We start from the raw sequence: 24,179 nt of genomic DNA on the forward strand, positions 1-24,179 counted from the left end.
GCTCGCTCGCGGCGCCTTTCCGAAGCCGCAGTGTTTACACTGACCGTGGGTGGGTGGGAGGAGGGCGCGTGCGCAGTGCCGCGCTGTGCGCGAGGGAGCCGCAGTCCGTCGGTGGTTGGCAGTTGGGGTGCGCGAGCCGCACGCAGCAGCAGCAGCAGCAGCCAGCGCTGCTGCAACAACAACAGCAGCAGCAGCTCGCCCGCTCCGCTGCGAAACCGCCACAGCGCGAGCCGCCGCCGGACCCCAACCGTCGCAGGAGTGCGAGCGGGAACCCGGTCCACGCGCGAGTCCGCTTTCCTCCGAGGCGAGGGAGCGGGGGGGGGGGGGGGGTCGGTTACTCGGTTCCGACTCAACCCCGCTCTGCTCTGCTCTCCCCTGCACCTCACTCCGGCCCGGCCTTCTCACTCGCTCGCGCTCTCGCTCGCGCCTCACCGGGTTTTCCAGCCTTCTTCCCCCCCTCCCCATTTCCCCTTCCTCTCCTCCTTCCCCCCCCTCCTCCGGGCCGCCATGTACCGGGCTCTGTACACCTTCCACTCGGCCGAGCCGCACTCGCTGCACTTCACGGCGGGCGAGAGCTTCGTTATCCTGGAGCGGAGCAACCAGCACTGGTGGTTAGCATCCAAGAGCAGCACCGGGGAAGTGGGCTACATCCCGGCCTCCTACATCCAGAAAGACGAGGTAAGGGAACTGGTGTGTGTGTGTGTGTATGTATGTATGTGGCTGCCGTGCTTTTTGAGCTGATCCAGGGCCCTGTTGTGTCAAGAGATGAGTACTCAGGGGGGAGATCGTGTGTTTACTATTCTGTCAAGAGCACAAGAGAGGACTTGGCTGCCCTCCCCCCCCTCTCCTCCTCCTCGTCTCCCCCCCACCTCTCTTCCTCTCTCCTCTCTTCCTCCTCTCCTCTCCTCTCCTCTCCCCCCTCCTCTCCTCTCCTCTCCTCTCCCCCCTCCTCTCCTCTCCTCCTCTCCCCCCTCCTCTCCTCTCCTCCTCTCTCCCCCCCACCCTCTCTCCTCTCTTGCCTTATCATCATAATCTTAAGAAAACGCACACAACGTGCGATCAAGAATACTCTCAGCATAACCTTGGCTCCTCCTCGTGTACCTAACGAGGAGAGAGAGAGAGGGTGCGATCGATTGATACGTGTTTAAATTCAAGTGAAAGCTCCACGTTGGCGCAGTTTAAGGTGTTCAGTGTGTAAAAGCGGTTGCTGGTTTGTTGTCGATTTATTGGAATGACACCAGTTTGGTTCCGAATAATTCTTGCATGCTGCCAAAGCGGTGGGGGGATAGGGAATATATGCCCAATCACTAAAATATTATATATGCCCACATATTCTGATTGGTAACCTGTACATGTACAGGGTTCTGTACAGATGTGTGCCTTGATGGACACCTTAAACATAACTTGATATCTTACCATGTTATTATTATTATGCAGCTTCTTTCATGAATATGAAAGATACTTAACTCAATACTGCCACAGGTGTGACATGAGTTGCGCTTATCTTTCATTTGAGTGAAGGAAAGCCTGGAATGGTGAGCGATTCTATTTATTCTTCAGGGATGTGCGTCTCATTTTGTATGTTTTCTATAATAAACATTGCGTTCTGTTGCTGTCTGTGAAATGTTCTCGCATATGTGACATTGCTTTTCACTTCACGTGTGTGAACAGTTGATCTTGTGAGCAGCAAAATTACAAGTCGTGTCGCAAGAATAAATAAGTACATGGAAGTTATAGCTTCGTGCTGTTTAAATTCTGCTTCAGCAATATTGAATATAATAAATGTGTTTCACATATACCACCATTGATATCACAGTGACTTCACTATTTGTAAGTTGCCACGGATTTTTAAAAAAAATGTGTTTCAGGGTATTTACATGACTTCAATAAAGCTGCTCACATTTCCCAATTCAAAATACATTTTGGATGTCCAATTGAGATCTTGTGCTCTGTATTTCACTGCAGCACCAGAGACGGTGTTCCTGTTAATCGTGTTGCTTTTCATTTGTGAAATGTTTTATCCAGATATCACTTGTGCCTGTATTGCTTGTAAATTATGGAATTTTGCGGATATGAATGAAATGTATTTTTATGTATTGTCACCGGTGTGATATCCTAATCGCAACTCAATATAGAGGAATTTGGCTGCATACACTATAGATTGTTGCTCTGATCCTTATGTCACTGGCTTAATTTCAACATTAGTACCCAGAGTCAGAGCGACATTAAGGAGAATGAAATTCACGGTCAAAGCTTTAATTGATTAGCTGTCTCTCAGGTATTTGTTCGGGTTGACATTCCCTATCAAAGAATGATGGCTGCTTTTCTAAGTGACACTCCATGGGTTCTTTAAAAGGTCCATCAAGTCCAATAATGGTTATTGTATCTGAACATACAACTTCTAGTTTGGAATGGTAGACCACAAATCAATTAAAACACACAGCTGATACCTGATCTTTAAATCATCCCTTCCATCTCCTGGTCTAAATACTTCAGCTAATTCATAGTTACCAAATAGCATGGAAATAGCATGCTCAGCATTTTTATTGGTGTGTTTTCAATCTTTACATGCAACCAACAATTTAACATGAACAAAACCCCAAATACTGCAGATGCTGGAAATCTGAAAATTTAACATTGTTGCTACGGTAGTTGTTAGCTTTAAAATTGCAGTTTCTCTTTACATATATTTTCTTTTGATTTTGCTTTTTTAAAATTTTAATTTTATTCCATTTGCAATGTCTGGCCATTAAGATGATTCAAATTAAGAGCCTGAGTTGAGATTGTGTGATTGGTATGTTGTCATAAATAGTAAAGAAATATTAAAGATTGATCAGGTTAGTGCAGTTTAAAAGATGCAGTGGAATTCGTTGTACACTTGAGAGCCCATTGTCATTTTTATGTGATTATTAGTTGAAATTGATTGGGATCTCCTTGTGCCTGACGTCTGCAGTAATCTTGTGTGGCGTTGAGGATATCTCACCGGTGACATTGAGTTGGCCGTAACTCACAAATGCTGCAGGCACAAGTGAGTTAGGATGATCCTTCGCACGAGTGAACGAGTAGAACTGGAACTCTCGGGTCACTGGTGAGGTATTCTGCATTATTCTATGGGAGTGAGCAGAGCCTTGAATTTTAACAATTTTAGCATAGTTTTTCAAATTAATTAATGCTATATGTCACGTGGCTTTTCAGCTGTTGTTGTAAATTAACTTGTGTACTATTATGCAATTTTGAAAACTTGTTTGAAAAATGTTTTGATGCCGCTATAGAGTGCAAAATTGTTCACTCTCTTAGAATTTTTTTTATAAAAGCCTCCAGATAATGATATTAAGTTATGACCAAAAAGATCAAAGTGTGTGGTAATGGTTAAAATGTTAATGCAGGGGTTAGAAATATGTTTTAAAAAATATTTTGGGAACTCTACCAACTTTTAATTTGGTAGCCCAAGAGGGGGAATTTCTCGAGCCTGACACATGAGATTCTTATAAGGCATTCAGTCTTGCTCTTTATTTCTTATTGAATGTTTTACGACATGCTATTAATGCATTTGTTCTCTTTTTGGAGATTGGAAGACTGTTATGGCTATAATGATCTTTTGTAATCAATTCTTTTAAAAACAAGTATCTTGACTAATCCTGGGAGTACCGGCAAGTGTTAAATTCAACCCCTGCTTTAATGTTCAATGTTTGCATGCCACATGTATTTTACCAGCGTGATGGCTATTATTGCACGTTTTGAATTCATTTCTTTTGTCAGTATTCTGGTTTTGTTTTGTGGCTATCTGATAATTTGTTAAACGTCTTTTTTTAACTTTTTATTTAAAAAAAAGAAAGTGCTGTTTTCCATTTTTACATCCTCATCCTTTTTATTTTTGTTGAATATTTTTCCACTTCGAATTTCAGATAGAATGAAACAGTTGCATCAACTTTGCATTTGATAATTCTTTACTGTGAGGTCTCATGTAGTTTATTGAAATTGGTAGGAAAACATTGATGGGGCATAAATTGAGTTCATTAGGTCTGGCAACAGTGAAATGCATTTCAGGCCCATCAGTGGAAAGACTCAAAATTCAAAAGTCCTATGAGTGAGTTGCAAGGGCATTGTCTTACAAGTGGAAGAACTGTGGAAATGCACCAGCACAATGATGTTTATTCTGTGATCACCGTTCATCTTAAAAATCTTCAAATGAGCACCCAGTGCAATGGAGGTTTAAATGGTAATGGATGTAAACGTTGATTGTACTTTCCACTGACATACAGTGGAATAAAAACTGAAAATATTGTTTGCATATTCTGAAGAGAGTGTTGAGGATCACAATGGTTTCAGTAAAAGTCTAGTGGTGTAATGATGAATTAAGTAGGGGATATCGGAATGTTCTTGTATGATCTGATTTGAGCCCAATAAGGAATTCAGATATCCTATATATTTATTTTCTCAGTTTAGGAACAAGTACAACTGATTATCAGAAAACCACTTTCCTCTTTTATTCAGTGTAGGGACATGTTAATATTTCCATCATGTTGTACATCTTTCTGCCACTAATGTACTGCACAAATAGTATGTTCTTTCTTATGTTATATGACTAAAGAATTAATAGGTAGTGATTTGTAGTATATTATAACCTAATAACATAAAGGTAAATATGTATAAAGTTATATTGTTATGATGACAGGACTACTGACAGCACCTTTTTTAACAAGGAGGACTAGGTATCCAAGACTCAGATTTCCATTCATAAAGTTAGAAAGGTACTTATTGTGAATTGGTGAATGGTGTGTCTTCATTAGTGAAGATGTGTGATGCATGAATATCAGCATAATATCTGTCAGAGTGACAGATGATCTTTTGTACAAAGGGAAACTGGAAAATCTATACAATTATGCATAGCCAGCAAAGAAACATTTGGGTGGTGAGACTTTAAATGCTAAATACTATTAAATCCTGTATATTGTTTTATGTTAGCTAAAACATTGTACTTTGCATGATGTGAAATGGCTTTGGAAATTTGTTAGCCATAATAGTGGCACTATTGTAAGTAATTATATGCACTTTTTTTAGCAGTATATAGTAAAATCTCTTGGGAACATTTTAGGAGGTTTCTGTGTGTCCATAACCCCTTATGGATGTTGTAGTCTTGTCGATTATTTACAGATACAAAAGTCTGTTGCATAATATTCTTTTCATAAGCTTAGGCACTATTGAAATCCCAAACAATACATCCTTTGAAGGGATTTTTGTTGTACTTTTACAGTATTTACCTGAAAATTAAAGACAAGATGACAAATGCTTAAAACTAATTGACAACTTGAACACTTGAAGTTTGGTCACTTCCACAAGTTAATGAAAAACATTTTGCAATTCTTATTTGTTTGGACTGAAATTCATTACAAATAAAAAAAACTCTTAAAACTTTTTTGTGAGAATATAAGTGGTTTGTGTTGGTCAATTCCTGATAGAAGTTCCGAAGCCACTAATAATAATAATAATATTCCTTGCATTTGATATAGCGCTTTTCACGTCTTCTAGACGTCCCAAAGCGCTTCACAGGGATTAGAAGATAAAAGCAAAAGTGGTTTTGTTTCATGCGAATAATGTTGTATTTAGGATTTTGGTGGAGCATGTCCTTGCTCCTTTACATACACAAGTGAAATCTAGCAGCTGAGTTAATATACTTAATTCAGGCTACATTATATTAAAAAGAGAGGGTAATGTTGGCAAGCGCCAATGTTTATTAAATAATCCTTGCATTTGATGAGATTTTCACGTCGAGAGGATGTCTGGAAGTGCTTCAAGGGATTTATTGAAAATTTAGTTACTGTGTCAGCGCACAGTCATGTCCCACGAATACCCATGAAGGGAATGATCAATTTTATCTGCAGGATTATTGGCCAGAGCACTGGGAGAAACTATCTTCTTTTTGAACAGTGCCATAGGATCTTTAACATCCATCTGAATTGGCAGGTGGTACTTTGGTTTAATGTATCATCCGAAAGACCGCATCTCCGACAATGTGGTGTTCATACAACAATGCAATGGAGTGTCAGTATAGCCTGCAAGTTCTGAGTCCCTATATGAAGTTTGAACCAATAACTTTCTAACTTGAAGGCAATAAGTCAGTTTACGTTAAAAAACAAGTTAAATGAAGTGGAGCTATTCAATGCCTTACTTAAATATTTTAGTATCCCAGTGTTAATACAAATGTAATTGTTGTTAATACTATTCCATTAATGGTGATAAGTTACCCAATAACAAAGAATTGAGACAACCTTGCTCATTTTGTGTTATAAACTCATTTTCTAGTGGGTCTGATTGCATTGTATTTTTCTAAGAATGGCATTTTAAAAATAGCACAATGGAGCATTTTATTTTTAGTTGATCATTTTAACAGTAAAGTTTAAAGGAACTGGTTGCACCAGATAGTATTACACTATATTTGGATATCAAACTGTTTTAAGTAAAGCATTTGCAAAGCCTCCACTTAATTTAGATTGTATTTTAATATAAACTGCCTCATTTTTCTTTGGCCTGGTTGGGCCTCTGGTTGTATGCCCAATATTTTGCTTCACATTCTTTTTTGCTTTGATGGAGTGAATGTCGTATTCTTCCTTTCCTCCATTTTCAGATAATTCACCTGTATTCTTGAGCTGGAATTTAAATTATTCCCCTCCCTATTGATTTTTCCACGATTTAGAAAGTCAGCAAAGATTGACAAGTGCACTTTTGTAAGATAAAAATAATTTTTTTCCTGCATTCTGTTGAGACAATGCATGAGCAGGATTGCCTCTTTGTGGTTGTTTATTATGTGGCAGTAAAAATCGTTTATAGAAACAAAATAATTTATTGTAAATATCAATTGAATTAAACCAGCTATAAAAACCAGTAAGCAAACTAGTAGGCTGGGGCAGCTCTTAGTCATCCAAGATTGAATGTCCTCTGATGGACAACTTTTGCATTATAATGCATAAAAGCACACATTTTATTCTTGGACCTTTTCACTTTGATTAAAATCTAATTTTAAATATCTTTTAGTATTTAACATTGTGTTTAAATCTATTTGTATTGTAGATGTGATACAGAACATTTGATTTTCTTTTGTGATTTTGTATTTGAGTGGGTAACGAAGTAATTCAAATCGTGAAACAAAACTAATCAAAGCAGTATGTTATGACGTAACAGCAGAGAAAGATTTTAAAATTTTAATTTAAACAACTGTAGAAAAAACAGTTCTACATCCTTCATATACCACAGGAATATGCTACTTACTCCTTGCCTGTAGATAATATTTGACCCTGGCAAATGTTACCTACTGGTGCCAGTGAGAGAAGGGTACTCTCGTGGTGTATGGAGAATGTTGCCACTCATAGAATAATTAAGCCCCCTACAAGGTAATCTTTTTATCCTCATTCATCATCCTCCACGCACTGCTGAAGTATCTCCCTCCTATTGGCACTGAGGGTGACATGTTCCCTCACCAGCAATTCTTACATATTGCTGCTCGTAACAACTCTAGCATTTTTTTTGGAGAATTTTAGACATTTGAAGAAATGAGGAATAACCTATAAATTAGTCTTTCGTTTGTGATGCACATGGTATTTTTGTATCACTGCAGATGTTATGATAACAATCTTTAGGGTATTTACAAAGATTTTTGCCCAAGTGCTGCAGCAATTTTGAATTCAGCCATTGTTCTAGAATGTGCCACAAATGTTCGGCAGATGGCAATAACAGTAAACCGATTAACAGCAAAACTGAATGGTTTTGAGAATAGATCTTTTGGTTGAGATTTTGATACAAGTGTCCACCAGTTAATGCATTACCAGTCTCTTTTCAGGCATTTATATCTTTATGAAATGGGTGGAGGGGAAATGCACGTCAGAGTAATTTGGCATAATTTAGTTTTGTGTACAATGTACAGAGTAGATTTAGAGCAGTATTTCTGTGAACAAACATACAAGTACATTTGCTGAGTTTTTTTGCAGTCATATGCGCTTCTGCTGTTCTTTTCCCTGCAAACTGGCAAACTGAAAATTGGCCTGTATACAATTTTTTAAAAAAAGCGTGTGGTCAGCTTTTAAATCAATCAGGGATCCGGAACTGTGGTCAGTAGTTTTCTATCCTTTTGGTGTTATTGGGGACTTGAGGAAGCTTTGGAGCTGCAGTGAGGAAAGGACTGCTGAAGCATTTGAGAATCGCCAAATATATTCGTTGACAAGATGGGGCAACTATGGAGGAACTCAGCAAGGCTGTGGAAGGACCAGCTGGTTTTCATGTGCAGTTATGACGCTAAAAGGGTGCAAGTTATGTTTTGAAAGGTAAGAGGAAAAAAAATATATAGTGTGATTTAAATGTGTTTTTATTCCTTTTAATAAAATAATATTATGGGGTAGTCAAGGATCCTTAAAGCTTGAAGTACCAAAATAATTCAGGCTTTTGAACTTTCGATAAATACAGAACATTGCAGAGTGTATGCACTTCTGCATGAATTCTAGATTCCATAACAATAATTAATAACCACAATCAACTAATTACACAGGGCCATATGATGTTACTGCGCAAAATGACTCAGAAACCATTGTGATGAAACTGATCGTCAGTGTATAGGAATATGTGTGATTGAATAATGGAGAATTAAGTTTGTGAATAGATAAAAACAACAAGCTAGCTTTTTTGTCTGTGGTTTTATTTTGATGTTTCATATATAGTGAGGAGAAAATGGGGAATTTTTTAAGTGACTTGTAGTTTCTAGAGTACAATCATTTGATAATTATTGCCATAGGGGAATCCATTCTCTGTTAATGAAGAAGCCTGGTGTTTCAAAATTACCAAAATCAAAGATGAGTCGAAATTCTTTAGGTGATTAAAATTGTGCAGATTCTCTAGAATGGAATGACTCTTTGTTACTGATTTGGGAAGCTGCTAGCTTTCATAATTAAAAGAAATGATTTTGATTCCTTAAGGGAGCATTATTAGGTGATGCCAGTAGGAGTTCTCCAAATATGAGATATTAAGAGAGGGTTAGAGAGGATTTAAAACCTTTTTGGTGATCACAGAAGCAAAAGGGATAAAAACACATTTAAAAATTATCATTTTTTTATTTAAGCATTTCGTATTTTATTTTTAACTTCATGTTTCACATTTTCCAGTTTGGATGGACATACAATACATCGCTCTATTTTAGAATTGTTTCAGCGTAAAACTACAAGATCATCCGAGGTAACATTTTTGATTGACTTTTTAAAAATTGTTTTAATGATGAGTTCATTTTAAAAGTCATCACTTAAAATGTAATTTCACTATATTTTTCTGCAGAATTCTGAGGAGGAATGTGTTAATGGCCATGAGATTGATGAAGATGAAGACAAAGGTGGGGCTGACAATTTATACGCTAATAGTATTAATGGTCAGTTGAAAGAAAATTCCGACTCCGATTTTGCAGCAGTGAAAAGATGTAGAGCAAGTAATTGTAGAATCAAATCATGGCTTCAAATGGACCCACGGCTGTTCTGTTTCGTATATGATGAGCAGCAAAACAAGTGTTTTTGCAAGTAAGAATCTATATTTAACAAGCAAGTATCATTGAAATTAACAGTGTTGATATTTATGGATTTTTATGCAAGGGAAACAAACTTTTTTTGGTTTGTGTGTTCTATTTTAGAGTCTGTGTTGATAATAGCATTACTGATACAGAGTGGACAAGCGGTAGGTCTGAACCACAAGGTGGTTGGAAAAAAGATTATATGCTTCGCCACCTGGCCAGCAGGGAACACCTTCAGGCGCTGTCTGTCCCGTTAAATGCAGCCAACTGGGAGAAGGCACTATTTACTGATGCTCTGAGCAGTGATACAAAAGATGACATTGTTCATCTCCTAAGAAATGTTCTTTGGTTAATCAAGGAACAGTTACCCATTTCCAAAGCTAAAAGCTTACACAGGTAAAGAAATGTAGTACTTCTACAAAAATAAATTTCTTCCATGTTGTTTACATTATATTTTTCTCACAACTATTTTTTATTATAGGTTAATAGAGACCCATGGTGTGTCTTTGGGTAGACGGCACAGAAGCAAAAATTATAGCTGGCAATTTGTTGCAGCACTTAACGAACCGGTTGAGGCAGAAAACTTGAGGGCATTAAAGCAAGCCAGGGTTCATTCTCTGGTTGTCGATGAAAGTACAGAGTTTGCCACTGAAAAGCACCTGCTGATGTACACAAAATTCCTAGCAAAGGTAAAGTTCTCCACTTGTCTTTCTTTACTGGGGGTGGGCTTTCATAGGATGCATATTTGTCCAATTCTCAGTGAAAAAATTGCAATCAACTTAACTACTAAGGGAGTTATTTCCAAGATCAGGAATATATAATGACAGTTTCCTAACATGGTTTTCATTATATCATTATCTTAATTTCAGTGAATTTGAACTAGATGCAATCCATATACTTGCCTTTTGCTTGTATTGCTTTCAGGAACTAGACAAAATATTCTGACAGGTAGGTCGTGATAAATGCCATATAGTTTTTTTTTTATGTTCCCCACATTTAGTCATTTGTTTTACATCTGAAGAGTAGATAGAGATTATAATTTTGCGGATCGTTTACAGAAATTTAAATGTTTTGATATGTTTGGTAGACTTCTACTAAATTCTAAGAATTTAATACATGTGTAATCACTGATATTGAAGCATGCTTTCTCAATTGGGGAATTCCTTGTCTTAATGATGGTTTTAGTATTCAAATGTTGGGAGAGGGAGAAAAATCATTATTATCTACATAAATGAACAATGAAACTGTTACCAACATTTAGCCGTGCATTAATATCCCTTCTTTTGAGAATGATAATCTTCCATCAAGAGTTCACTGGCTGAAAATTGTACAATATTCAGAACTGTGCTACTATCAAGCAATAGATGTTAGCTAAAATGTAGTTGAGGGAAAGCAAGTGTGACATATTTTGTTTTGCAATGGAAAGTCCCACCACTTCTAGGTATCCCAAGAACTAATGAAACATATTTCTGGTATTGGCGAACAGATTGTAATATCTAGTAGCTCTGCTGGCTGTCTTACTTTAGCCTACAATCTAGAGATTTGGTGGCAGTGAACTATTGAAAGATTATCGAGAGACGTAACTGAATTGGAATCTTGATCAGTGTTCACTTACATACCTTTTAATGTGCTATTCAGAGGGCTGATACTTTAGCACTTGAGCTATTGTATTCCAAAGGTGAAATCTTTTAAAACTTTTTTCTTTGTTACAACCAGTGTAAACTTTATATTTTTTGTTCTCTCTCAACATTTATATCTAATTATCCACTTTTCTAGCTTAGTTTCAAAAGGAGGAGGAGGAGTGGATTATTATTAATTTTTTAAAAAAACTTTTTTTTATATGTTGTATACAGACAGAGCTGCAGGTAAAATTCATAAAGCTGCTGTATTTGGATGGTAAGGCTGATGCTATGTCCCTATATAAATCCATAAAGAAGTTCTATGTTGAACACCAGATCTGTTTCCAATCTATGGCAATGATAACAACAAATGGATCAGCCATCATGATGGGTTCAAAAGGAGGCCTTCATGTCAAGCTTAAGGTAAAATAGTTATGTTTGCTCTTAAAAGATTTTGGTCTGTCAAACCAAATGGCATTCCTACTTGGAAATGCTATTTAAATGATCAGAATAGGGATATTGTTTTATATTACAGTATATTAATGAATGTTTCTGGGGTGATAGAGAATTACATTTAAGCTTTGATGATAAGCCTTGGGAATTTACTTTTACTCATGGAATTTCCCACTGGTAAAAATTAAATCTGAGCCATCGAAAGCCTTGCATTTCTTGGAGCATTGCTACAGGTAATCACTGAACTAATATCACAAAACATTTAATTAACTTGCCAAGAACAAATATCAGATTTGAAACTTTTACAAATTTAGAAATGTTGCCTTATCTTGAAATTGACAACACTGTATATTACTCACAATGTTTTTTCCCTTTAAAACTGTCATTCCTGAAGTATTAAGAGCTTCTAGAAAAATACGGCAACAATACACAGAGTGGGGAAAAGAGTTTGAAATGCAAGTGCAATGTTTTTCTAGCCTATCTATATTAGGTATACGTATGCACTGAAGTGAGTGAAGTGAGATTCATTTTTCAAAGATAACTTCAATGCCATACCAGTTGGTCTACATACTGCTTAGCAAAGAATTGTTAGGATTATGGATTCAGTTCTAAGAATTCTTTGCACAGAATCATACTTAATATTTATGTACTACACAGTATTATTGGTAGGAGAAACTGTAGGATTTCTTCAAATTAAAGCAACAACAATTTGCCTTTATATAGCACCCTTTATATCGGGTATCATTTCAAAGCTTGGTCATTGTCTCTTAACATGGCTATGCTCCTGAGTGATAAAGAAGTTGAACTAGTGTTGTAAGCGCTCCGAGACACTACAGCGTGAAGGGAGCTATATAATTGCAAGCTGTTGTGGTTTGGTTTTAATTCTAGTAACACCCCAATGCGTAACCAAATGTCTTAGCATCTGCCAACCTTACAGCTGTGTTTTTAAGCATAGGCAAGTGGAGGAAAGAGTCTCTAAAATGCCATAATCCAGAAATAGCAGAAATTGTTTTGACTAAATTTGGATCAACACAGTAATATAGTGTAGCTTATTAAACCGTTCTTTTATTGTACATGATGAACCAATCTATGCCGTCATTTTATTGCAGGTAGATATTCCATGGCTACTTGGGCAGCACTTTGTGGTACACTCAGAAGCTCTGGCCATTAAAGAGGCATATAATGACATTTCCCTTTTTGAAGAAATAGATGGATGCTTCAAAGCTATTTATTCATACTTTTCCAGGTAAAATAGACTAAACAGGTACGCTGAAATTATAATGGGACTTAAGCTAACTAAAACCACCCATTTCGTGAGTTCACCTTCCTATACAGGTGGACTTGGTGTATCTATTCTAGGCATTCCTGACTGAATTGCGGCATTTCTGTTTGCAGATGATATTGTGCTGTTGGCGGACTCACTTGGGGATCTCGTGCGCTACACTCACCATCTTGAACACTGGGTCACTCAGTGGGACATGATGGTGGGTGCCCCCAAGTGCGGTAATAAGGCACTGTGCAGCTCAAGAGTGGACGTTGCAGGTATTGATCGGAAGATACGAAAGGCATCAGTCCTAACTGTTGATTCTTATTGGTATCTGGGGGTTGTGGTGGACACCAATGTTTGCTTGGATACTGTCCTACGGGACTGTGTTGAGAAAGAGTAAAGGGCACTCTGGTTGTTCTCGTGTCTCTAAGGAAAGCAAGGTCCCAACGTGTGTTAAGCCTGTGACATATAAGACATGTTTTCCTTCATGGTTCTGAGCTCCTGAGCATACCGAAGACAGGTTTCCTTCAGCCAACTCGTAAAGTCTAGGATGAGTGAGGTGGATTTGTAACTGGGGGATACGGCTGCAGGGTGGGAGGGCACTGGTATATATTGACCTGTAGCTGAGCTGCCTGAAGGCAATCAGCTTCATGGTAAGTACTTCTATTTGTCAAAGTCACTCACAAAAGGACTTTGAATAAGCAGTTGGTGCTAACTAAGTCTGGTTTGGACCTCTGGAACATGAAGGTGGCTAACGCATTGCAAACTGTCTTGTAAAGATCATTGCATCACGCAGAAGGCAGATGTCCATCGAATAGCTGATAAGGAAACTCGGATTTGGGATGACAGCTGCTTCAAGACATTACCTGGAGTACAGGTTCATGCACTCGTGTTCATACATGAAGAGCTTGGTAACCTTAGTGTCCACCTTGATTGGTATGCAGGGAGATAAGCAGCTGCAGCTCCACCTGTTGGAACTATCACTCAGTGGGTAGAGATATGTGTCCATGCTGTGAGCAGGAGGATGGTGGAAATGCTCTTGTATTTCATGCAGAGCTGTGCTGCTCAACTGGAAGCTCACAGGAATTTCCTGGTACCTTCTGTCCATCTAGCGAGGGCTCAAACCTGCGCTTGTTCGATTTCAAATAACCATCTGGTGTCTCTCCTCCTTGGATGGGAGATAAGTGGGATCTCCTTGGAGTTCATTGGAATGGAGTCAATCTTCTATGGTGGTCTCAGTTGTCTGGTACCTGAGCCAAGTGGGCCACACACCTCCAGAGTACTGCTGATGACCAACCAGCCAGCTTGGCTCATTGGTAGGACTTGGAGGCCAGACCAGTCATTGGGAGCCAGGTTTCTTCCCACTCAGCTCCTGTTAACTCTGCAAGCCAAGGGCCTAATTGATAAGGTGTACCAACTGGACAAGCAGTGAAAACAACAACAACAACAAGATTCCATTTATAGAGCGCCTTTCACGTCAGGAGGACGTCCCAAGGCGCTGCACAGTTGGGTCAGGACCCGAGCAGGGGGAAATGGTCAGGGTGAGGGAAGGGAGGGAGCGAGGAGGGGGGAAAATGGTCAGGGTGAGGGGAGGGAAGGGAGGGAGCGAGGAGAGGGAAGAGAGTCGAGAGGGTAGCTCTCTCAATGGCAAGCTAAGGTTTTACCTGGTGAAATGCCAGCATTGCCTCATTGGGCACACATGGGTCACCAAGCTTTGATTATTGCCATCCTGCACCTAATACTCTAACATTAAGTAAGTAGGGTGAGTCCCTCCAGGGAGAGAGTGGGCATTACATTCCAGACGCAGGCAAAATTCCATGTGTACATGGCATACAAATGTGGAACTCGCTTAAGCATGGTGATGGATTTCTTCATGTCAAACACCTGGCTGACCAAACAAAACAGTCAAGCCTTCTGTCAGACACCACCTATATTAGCTCACCTGGAGCAATTACAAAGCCTCATATGTGCATTCCAATACTGCAGTTTTTAATTTTTTCCTATGATCTCTGAGTGCACCTGCTTCAGAATAGCCCTAATATATTCAGCTATTTTGTTCTGTGAACTTTAGTCAAGTGAGATGGACTAAGACATTCCAGGTTCATTTTACTTGGATCAGTTATCTGCTGTCTGAGATTAGAGATTTTTATCCCCGCTTGGAGCAGGATTTTAGCCTTAAGAGCCAGAGCTGAAAGTGTTCTAACCTGCTGCACCACTCAGTCCCTTCCCTGCTACACAGAATTGCAATTTATTGTAAATTGACAATTTCTTTCTCCTGTTTTTTTTAAGATCCACTGTTAAGCATAGTGGTTTGGAAGAGGTCTTCAATGTCCTGGAGTTAAGCACCATCAAACTGGCAAAGGCCCGCAATCTCAAGTGGATAAACCGAGGGAGAGCAGTCCAAGCAATTTGCAAATCTTATCAAACTTTAATAATCTATTTTTCTGATATGAGTAATGTAGACCATGACATCACAGCAGAAAGCATCCTACTTAAACTTCAGCAACCTCGGTACTGTATTTAAATTTTTTATTCAAGCTCATTTCATGACCTGTAATTTTCAGAGCTCAAGTTTTAAACATCTAGCACCATAGATAGGTTTATTTGTTTGAGCAATTTTGGATCACTTGATGCTCAAGTAAACATTGGCAGTATTTGCTTCTTGATTTCCAAGAATTTTAGTCTGAATTTTTAGACTGAATTAGCTGTGAATTTTAGTTAACAATATTAGAGAAGTTCTATATGTTTATGGTGTATTCATTTTTTTTATTTTGTACCTTTGCAGCATTCTACTTGCCATCTTTTTCTTGAGAGATCTTCTCCACCACTTGGATAACCTATCACTATTTTTTCACGAAAAATTTGTAAACCCGGTCAGAGTTCCTGAAAGGGTCCAAGCAACAATCAACCTCCTTGAATGCAAATATCTTGGAAATAATATATTATGGGAGAGCAGCTTTCTCCTTGGAATACAGATGCTTGAAAGTGGTGCTCTTTCTAGACCCCCTACTTCAAGAAAACCACATGGACCCATACTTCATAAAACAGCAGCAAAAGCCACTGATGAGATAGCAGCCCCTGTTAAAGCTCTGGTTAGTAGATGTTTTTAAAGGCTATGATGTCAGCAAGACATTAAAAATAATCAATACTAATCCAAGACATGAATTTAACCTTCATTTTAGTGCTTTGCTGGTCATCCAATAAGATTTGTGTCTCCTTGCTCTACATCCTGGTATAATAATATTATATATTGTATTATTACATTCTGGTTTAGTATTCAATTGTCATATTTTTCCTGACTTCAGATCAAAATAATTAAATCTGGCTCTTACATGAGCTGCGTTGGTTTATTTGAATGTTTCTTGCTTGGTCTTGGTGTTGCATTCACATTTCCTATTATAAATGAGGTCAGGGCAAACTGTTTTTAAGATCAGTTCTAGCTTTGAATAACATTCCTAATAAATGGCTGTTCTACATCATCCGGCAGAACAATATTTTACTAGCAAGGATATGATTTCCAACCTCATTGAGTCTTAGCATTAAATCTGACCTTTAGAAAGATTGGAATTGTGCATAGTTCAGAGTTGTGTATGACCGGCAAGTCACAGTATATTTCAACAAATACTAGCTAAACATTGCCAACATCAAAATTTCAGGCTTTATGAAGTAGGGTTCCTCTTCTGTGTCCTAAAAGAATTGGCTGTACACCCCTCCATTTCATCGATGATTGGAGTTGACCCTCTCATCTAATGTTCTGCAAGGAACCCATTTAAATTTTTTTTAATTACACCAGAGGTTTGGGTGAAAAGCCATAAAACTAATTTTATATCGCCTAGAATACCAACTATGCCATCTTCCCATTACAGCATTCAGCTAATTTCTTAAATGAGTCCTGTGTTCTCATAGCTATTGATTACTCTCTTTATGCAGAAGTGTGATAACCCTCTTCATGAAGAAATGCTTTTTCATCTGCCCAGAAATTATCCTTGATAACCTTAAACCTTCTCCTTGGCATATCCAAAAGGACCATTCCAGGTTTGCTTTCTCTAACACATTAAACTTCTTGAAAATCTATAATGTCCTCCCTGAAATGTGACATATATTCTGTTGAAGTGATTGAGACATCTCAACAACGTGATGAGGCTCTATATCCAATGGAAAGATTATTATTTAAAACAGTGATGAATGCCTTAACATCTCATTAAATAACTTTTCAGTGTCAGACGTCATAGAACCTTATTGGAAATTCGGTGTCCACTTGATAGTAATCCTTGCATTTGATAGAGCACATTATTATGCTGTTGAGATGTCTGAAAATGCTTCACAGGGTGTATTGTAAAGTGCATTGATTATATATTTGTAGACTAATGCCAATTTGCTCACAGCAATATCACATAGCCATGAAAAGAATGACCAATTTTATTTGAGGGGATTGTTGGCCAAAACACCAGAAGAAATTCCTTTCTCTTTTCAAAGTGTGCCATGAGATTCATCATCCACCTGAACAGGCAGATGGGATCTTGGTTTATCGTCTCATCTGAAGCACGGCACCTCTGACAATGCAGTGCTGCTACAGCACTGCATTGGAGTATCAGCCTATGTCAAACTATGAGCTCAAAGTCCTAATGTGAGGCTTGAACCCACAACCTTCTGACTCCAAGGTGAGAGGGTTGACAATTAATTGACATTGACAGGCTGACTTCATAGAATCATAGAGTTGTACAGCACAAAAAGAGGCCATTTGGCCCATCGAGTCTGTGCTGGCTCTTTGAATAGAGCAATTAATGTCAATCCCACTCCCGGCCCTTTCCCCATAACCCTACAAACCCGTCCTCCTCAAAAACCCATCCACCGCGTTTTTAAAAGTAGTTATTGAATCGGCCTGGACCACCCTTTCAGGCAATGCGTTCCAGATTTGAACAACTCGCTGCATGAAAAAAAAAATTCTCACCTCTCTGCTTCTTTTAGAGACTATTTTGAATCTGACCTCGAGTCACCGACACACCCACCAGTGGAAACAGTTTTTTCCCCTTCCAACCTATCAAATCCCCTCATGATTTTGAAGACCTCTATTAGGTCTCCTCGTAACCTTCTCTGCTCCAATGAGAATAATCCTAACCTCTCCAGCCTTTCCTCATAATCAAGGTCCCTCGTTCCTGGTACCATCGTCGTAAATCTCCTCTGCACCCTTTCCAATGCCTTAACATCCTTCCTATAGTGTGGTGCCCAGAACTGGGCACAGTATTCTAACTGAGACCTAACCAGTGTTTTATATAGGTTAATCATCACCTCCTGACTCTTGTACTCTACGCCCCTATTTATAAAGCCTAGAATCCCATTTACCATTTTTACAGCCTTATCTACCTGTCCTGCCACCTTCAAGAATTCATTTACCTGCACCCCCAGGACTCTCTGTTCTTTTCCCCCCCTTAAGATTGTATTACCAGCCTATATTGCCTCCCCTCATTCTTTCTACCGAAATGCATTACTTCGCATTTCTCTACATTGAAACTCATCTGCCGTGTGTCTGCCCATTTTACCATTCCGTCTATGTCTTCCTGCAGTTGGCTCCTATCCTTCTCACTGGTTACCACCCTATCTAACTTTGTGTCGTCCGCAAACTTGGAAATGGTGCTTGTTATACCCAAGTCCAGACTTAATATTGAATGGTTATTGGAAAGTTTTTGGCAGCCTGTAAAACAAATTCTGTATTCAATATTTTGCTCAGCAAGCAGGAGACATCTGATTTTTTTTTTCTCAGTCTGCCCTCTCGTCTCCAATTTGCTCACTTGTGTAGGGTCACTTACACTGTCTTCAGTGAGGCAAAGTAAACTAGTATTAGAATACAACAATCCATGCATTCATTGTGAGGATGAAAAACTATACAGGAGGGAGTCGTGTATTGTGTTAATATAAAAGAGATAGAAAACAAATTCACTCACTGGGATTTGTGTTCAGTAATTAAAAGTGCCAGAGAAAGCAGAACATGTTTTGTTAAGTAATCATAGGCAAAAAATTAAACATTTGTTTCAAGTCTTACATTTATGGTTCTTTTTTCAGGTGAGAATTATTGTTGATAGCCTGAAGGAGCGATTTCCTGATAATGTGATCATCAGAGCTTTTCGGATTCTGGATCCTGATAGGATTCCTTCTGACCCTGAGAAACTTGCTCAGTATGGGAACAACGAGGCCGCAGCACTGCAGAATCATTTTTCAGACCTTCTTTCCAACAATGGGAAGGATCTAGTTGCTGAATGGGACCAAATGAAATACCTAATTGCAACCAGAAAAGGAGAGAGTTTGGATGAAGTAAGCTGCGCTTCAAAAATAGATTAACATTAAGACATTTTAAAAGTTTAGTAGGTTCTCTCTATTATTGAGTCTCCTTTGCTTAAAAATACACCCAAATGTATGTGAAAAATTAGTATTCTGTATATCATGCCGAATATTGAAAAGAAGAATGCATACATAGAACGTAAAGTTCTATATTTCTGTTCTGTTACTTTATTCTGTTACTTCCCATTCTGTAAAATCTGGTTTACAACGTGCACCTTTATGAATATTTCATACCTCAAGTATCAAGGTGTGCTTTGGATTTTGGATCAGTGATTAGTATGGAACTTCTCTAAACCTGATTGCAAGGTTTACTTGTATTTTTGGAGGAAAAAAAGCCATCTTAGTGAATTTCCTTTTTCTTTCCCCTCCTCCCCTCTCCAGGTTTGCATTGATCTGGCACACTCTGATATGTGGAGAAAAGAATATCCAAACTTCTCAATACTATCAGAGGTTTGTGTGGTGATGTCTGCATCGACTATTGAACCCGAGAGGGGATTTTCCTCTGTGAACTTGATAAAAAACAAATACAGGTATATTCTTAAGTTGAAAATCAACCACCTATTGATTCTAATCTGATTTATTAGCAACTCATGTTTTTCCATTTTCTATTTTTATCTTTGTTTATAGGAATCGGCTTACTTCTGACCAGCTTGACCAATTATTGAGGCTATGTTTGGAGAAGCCTGAAGAGGCGCAGGATTACTTAGATGCAGCGTATGCTGCTTGGCTGCAAGCTGAACAGTGGAGGCTTCTCCTCAAAGAATGGAGAAGAGGGGAAGAATCCAAAACAGAATCTGACTCAACGGAATCCGATCTGGATCCTTTGTCCGATTCTGAGTGAAAATGGTTGCCGCTGACTGCTGGTGTCTCCGGACATGCATGACAAAAGAGGGAGGAAATCTAATTTCTTTAACTCGTGATTATTCTCTGGTGCTACGTTGTTTGTAATTGTATTACAAAAAAATGTACATTGCCTTACATTACATTAGCCTTACATTACATTACACTGCCTAAAATAAAAGGCATCTACCAGTATTCTGTATACTGTTCCTTTATTGCTGATTGAGAATCCAACACCACTTGCTTCCACACCATAGCATGTCTACCATACAATGAAGAACTAGCAAAACAGGACTTTTATATATTAGTTTAAGTACAGGTGGGTTATCCATGACTAGCAACATTGGTACCTTTTTAACCAAAAAAACCCTTGATATTCACTTTACCTTTCTTAGACTTTAAAGAAAAAGTTTCTCCTGTCAACTGATTGGATGTAATTCTGTATTAAAGATTTAGAGTAATAACATTCTAGATCGGCTGCTATGGTTTCTGGAACGGATGTAAGACATAGGTACTGGTTAGATAGGAAGAAGCAGCCTCTGAAATTGTATCCTAAATCTGTCTGCTCTGAAAAGTCAATGTTCAATCAAATGTGTATTTTAAAAAATGCTCTGGGAGTATGTCGGGGTTTAAAATTAATTTTTAGATCCCATGGTGAAAAAGTGATACGATATGCTGTGAACCTTTCCAAAATTGTGCAATTTGAAGGGCATATTGATTATTCCATTTGAGAGATATTTTAAAATAATAACAGTAAATGTGATTTTAAGAGATATGTAAAGCTATTTTTTTTTGAAGGGGTTGGGCTGTGTATTATTTCAGGGAGTTACAGATCCCAGCTTTCTGTATGCAATGCAGAAAGGTCCGATTTGGGGTTTTATCTGAGTTTTCATTTGTCATTTGTATCGGTAACATTTATTTTTTTAATATAAACCTTTTGATGAAGGCTTCAATTTTCAGAATGACCAAGTTGTCTTACATGTATAGATCAGTATGAAAACTGTCCCATCTGTTACTTTGTTTTTTTTAATAATGCAGAACAGGTCCAGTATCTCAAAAGCATCATATCAGAACCAAAACACCCCCATGCAAGGGTTACATTGCTCTTTAGAACTAGATCTGTGATTTTGTTGTTACTAGTACAGTGAAGTCCATTTACTATCCTAGCTTTCAGTAGCATAATCTGTTTACCATGTAATACAATACAGCCCTATGTTACGCTCATTTATACTTATTTTTTTCTTTCATAAACGTTTTTGTTTCTAATTTTAATCTCCTTTGCAAAGCAGAATTCAAGCTGCAGAATTAAAGGAGCTGTTAATTCCTGAATAATTCTCCCCTACCCCACCCACACTTTTCACTAGTGCCTGTGGGTAGCCTGTTGGGGTTTATTTCTTGTATAGTCGTTTTAATTCTAACGTAACTTACAGGCTGCAGGCTTGCTGCTGTTTTAGGCACGTTTGTTCTAATGCAGCGAAGATGCTCTACAGGAAATGCAAAACCAGGTGGTGGGGGAGAAAGATAACAGAGGGAATTGTTTGAGCTCTATGTGCTCTTCACTTTTGAGATAACTATCTGGTGTGGACAGAAGAGTGATTTATTTATAAATCTTAAGAAATTATTTTTCTATTAAATGGGTCTATTTCTGGATCAGGGGAATTAAAAAAAAAAGAATGCCAGCTCTAGAAACGGTACATTTATCTTGGAAACACAACTCCTTTAATGTATGCATACTCCAAGCTCTAATATAAACACTTTATTCATTGGCATAATTGGATAAGCGAGGGTGCTCTCACTACATGACTTCAATTGCTGTGTACAGATGGTTAAAATGTTGATTTCTTGCTCGCCTGTACAACAATTCAGTCAATTATTGTTGTATTAGGCCATCAGATGTGTGAGTGCCCTCCTTTGTTTACAATTGGAATGGAATTGAGTTTCACCATTGTTTCACCACATGCATTTGGTATTAGCACATATTTGGTATTATTGAAATACATCTTCCAAAGAAGCATTTTAATCACTTATTCCATTTTGTAACTCGTACATCTTATTTCACTTTTTACCAGTTGTGAAACAATAACAATTTGTTCTTGGATGATCTTGTTGCATTTTGTTTTCTACTGGAACTATTTCTTTGGCTTGTATATTGGATTTGGTAGTAAATGGGTCCATTGTATCTGTTTTGACACCGCTTGCTTAGATAAGCAACTTTAGTTGATTGCAAAATATGTTCACTGTTTTGTAATATCTAAGTAGTTAGTCTTAAACACTAGTTTGCCAAAAAGTTACTGTATCAAAATTTCTATAGATTGCATGAACCATTTGTAGTATTTCTTACCACAGGCTTTTCATTCATTAAACATTTTAATATTTATCAGAACTTCACAATATACTTCACTTTTGTGAAAAATAACAAAAAAAATCCTCTTTCAGGAAGGTGCTAATGTGCTAATCATTTAATTACTAATGTGATGTTATGTTTAGTTGGTAATTGGTTGACAGTATACAATGTGCTGAGCATTGAAAACGGGAATATTAGAGGAAATATGCTTGGATCATAATGGTGCATTTAAAAATTATATTTGGAAGAAGCATTCTATGTATTGGGGGGAATGGGAAGTAATTTGATGCATTTAGAATTCTGTGCTTGGGTCAGAATTATACTTGGATCAGGTATGTGGCTGTGCTTATCTGGAATTTACTGTATTGTGACTTTGTATTGTATACAGGCTGCTGTTGGTCAAAAGAAAATAAAGGTGTTACCAGTTTGTTGCAGGAATCGCTTTTGATGTGAAAAATTCCTAAGCTACGCACACAAGCCTTTTTATTTGGTATTCGGAAATGTATCTCACAGTCGGTGATATTGTAGGAGGTCATTTGAAAAAATATCGCTTGCAATTGTTATTACATTTCTTCTGCATAAGATATAATTATATAATGAATTTATATAATTTTTTTTCTGTAGTAGAATCCTTGTCAAATAGAAAATTTGACCTACTCGAGATTAATTGAAGAAATAAAATCTGTCAATATTAGGCAAAAAATATTACAGGGCTAAAATTCCTAAATTAATCTTTTGTGTCCCTGGACACTATGACAATGCTGAGACTTGGAATTATCTTGTTTCCTAACCTTGCTACTTGCCATGGCTATAGGTTAAATCTCTCATCGTAACTTGCTTTAAATATTGAATGTTTCACGTAGATTTTTGTAAGATTCAATTTAAATGCTGCAAATCATTAAATGTGAACAACGACAAAACATTGCGATGAATAGTTGTTGGGCAGAATATTGTCTAAACGTGATTGTATATATCATAATGCAAATGCAAGGAATAGTCATAATATCTGGGTTCAGATTATGCTGATGAACTGAGTTTAAATTTTCTTTGTTCTAGATCTAATAAAAAATGTAAGTTTGAAGTGAAATTGTAGCTGCACAGCATTTGAAAAAGTTCACTTTTAACGCCAATATTGTGAGAACCGACCCTAAGTGGCATATGCTTCGTAAAGTCTTTCTTTTGTGATCCACTCATTCAATGGTGCTTCTAAAAGTTTGGCGTTGCTGTAAGTAGTATATTCATGCCTTTATAAGTCAGAAATGAAATCCAGGTTAACTATTGACTGCTAAATTAAATAATTTCACTATTCAACATGATGCCAAGATGAAGAATTGCAGGTGTTGCATTCCACCACAATTATGGGCTGCAAATGTGCTGTGGCTAACAGCATGGATTTAAAGTGTTCTGTTTATATGAGCCTGTGTTTACAATTTCAATGCATTTAGTTTAAATTACCTGCACCATTACCTGCCAATTTTGGTGGGAAATGCAATGCGTTGCCATGTTCCACAGTTGATGTTTGAAGATAATGTTTAGGTTTAGCTATCCTGACTTGAGGGAAGGGAAAAAATAGTAGCTACTTAGTATGGTACTTACCCATCTTGGATTGCTCTATGATTAGAGCTTTAGTACTGTTGGGAATGTGACTACACTTCCTAAATCTTGTTGATGAGCTAGACTAGCTGATATTTTTAGACGTGGTAATTCATTTCATCGGCCTTCAAGAAGGCTGAACAGCTGAGTGGATCTCCTCAGAGATTCAATCCCAGAACCTCTGGTCTC

At 37.9% G+C, this 24,179-nt stretch overlaps 2 protein-coding genes across 3 annotated transcripts in view; both read left to right on the forward strand.

Annotated features, from left to right (window-relative positions):
• The first annotated feature begins 418 nt into the window (after nt 1-418).
• LOC103176806 (NCK-interacting protein with SH3 domain) overlaps nt 419-24,179 on the forward strand; it is a 47,656-nt gene continuing 23,895 nt past the window's right edge. The window contains exon 1 of the mRNA XM_042339584.1: nt 419-678. Coding sequence (XP_042195518.1) covers nt 508-678 — 171 coding nt within the window. The 5' untranslated portion in view covers nt 419-507. The remainder of the gene's footprint in view (nt 679-24,179) is intronic.
• LOC103176722 lies at nt 8,003-22,835 on the forward strand. 2 transcript variants are annotated; one of them, XM_007890451.2, is made up of 12 exons: nt 8,003-8,315; nt 9,147-9,216; nt 9,313-9,548; nt 9,659-9,934; nt 10,020-10,227; nt 11,392-11,580; nt 12,720-12,856; nt 15,167-15,388; nt 15,663-15,969; nt 18,938-19,186; nt 19,595-19,743; nt 19,841-22,835. In XM_007890451.2, exons 1-12 carry the CDS (start codon nt 8,281-8,283, stop codon nt 20,052-20,054), a joined length of 2,292 nt encoding a protein of 763 aa, XP_007888642.1. In that variant the 5' UTR covers nt 8,003-8,280; the 3' UTR covers nt 20,055-22,835. The 2 variants fall into 2 exon arrangements, with proteins under 2 accessions (XP_007888642.1, XP_007888643.1); XM_007890452.2 differs by lacking the exon at nt 19,595-19,743 and having other exon boundaries at nt 19,841-19,915.

The sequence above is a fragment of the Callorhinchus milii genome, unplaced genomic scaffold (assembly GCF_018977255.1).
Source record: "Callorhinchus milii isolate IMCB2004 unplaced genomic scaffold, IMCB_Cmil_1.0 Scaffold12, whole genome shotgun sequence".
NCBI lineage: Eukaryota > Metazoa > Chordata > Chondrichthyes > Chimaeriformes > Callorhinchidae > Callorhinchus > Callorhinchus milii.

Coding starts and splice junctions, on each gene's coding strand:
- LOC103176722 (XM_007890451.2), top strand. CDS start 8,281: ATGACGCTAAAAGGGTGCAAGTTATGTTTTGAAAG. Junction 15,389..15,662: donor CTTAAACTTCAGCAACCTCG/GTACTGTATTTA, acceptor GTACCTTTGCAG/CATTCTACTTGCCATCTTTT. Junction 15,970..18,937: donor CAGCCCCTGTTAAAGCTCTG/GTTAGTAGATGT, acceptor TTCTTTTTTCAG/GTGAGAATTATTGTTGATAG.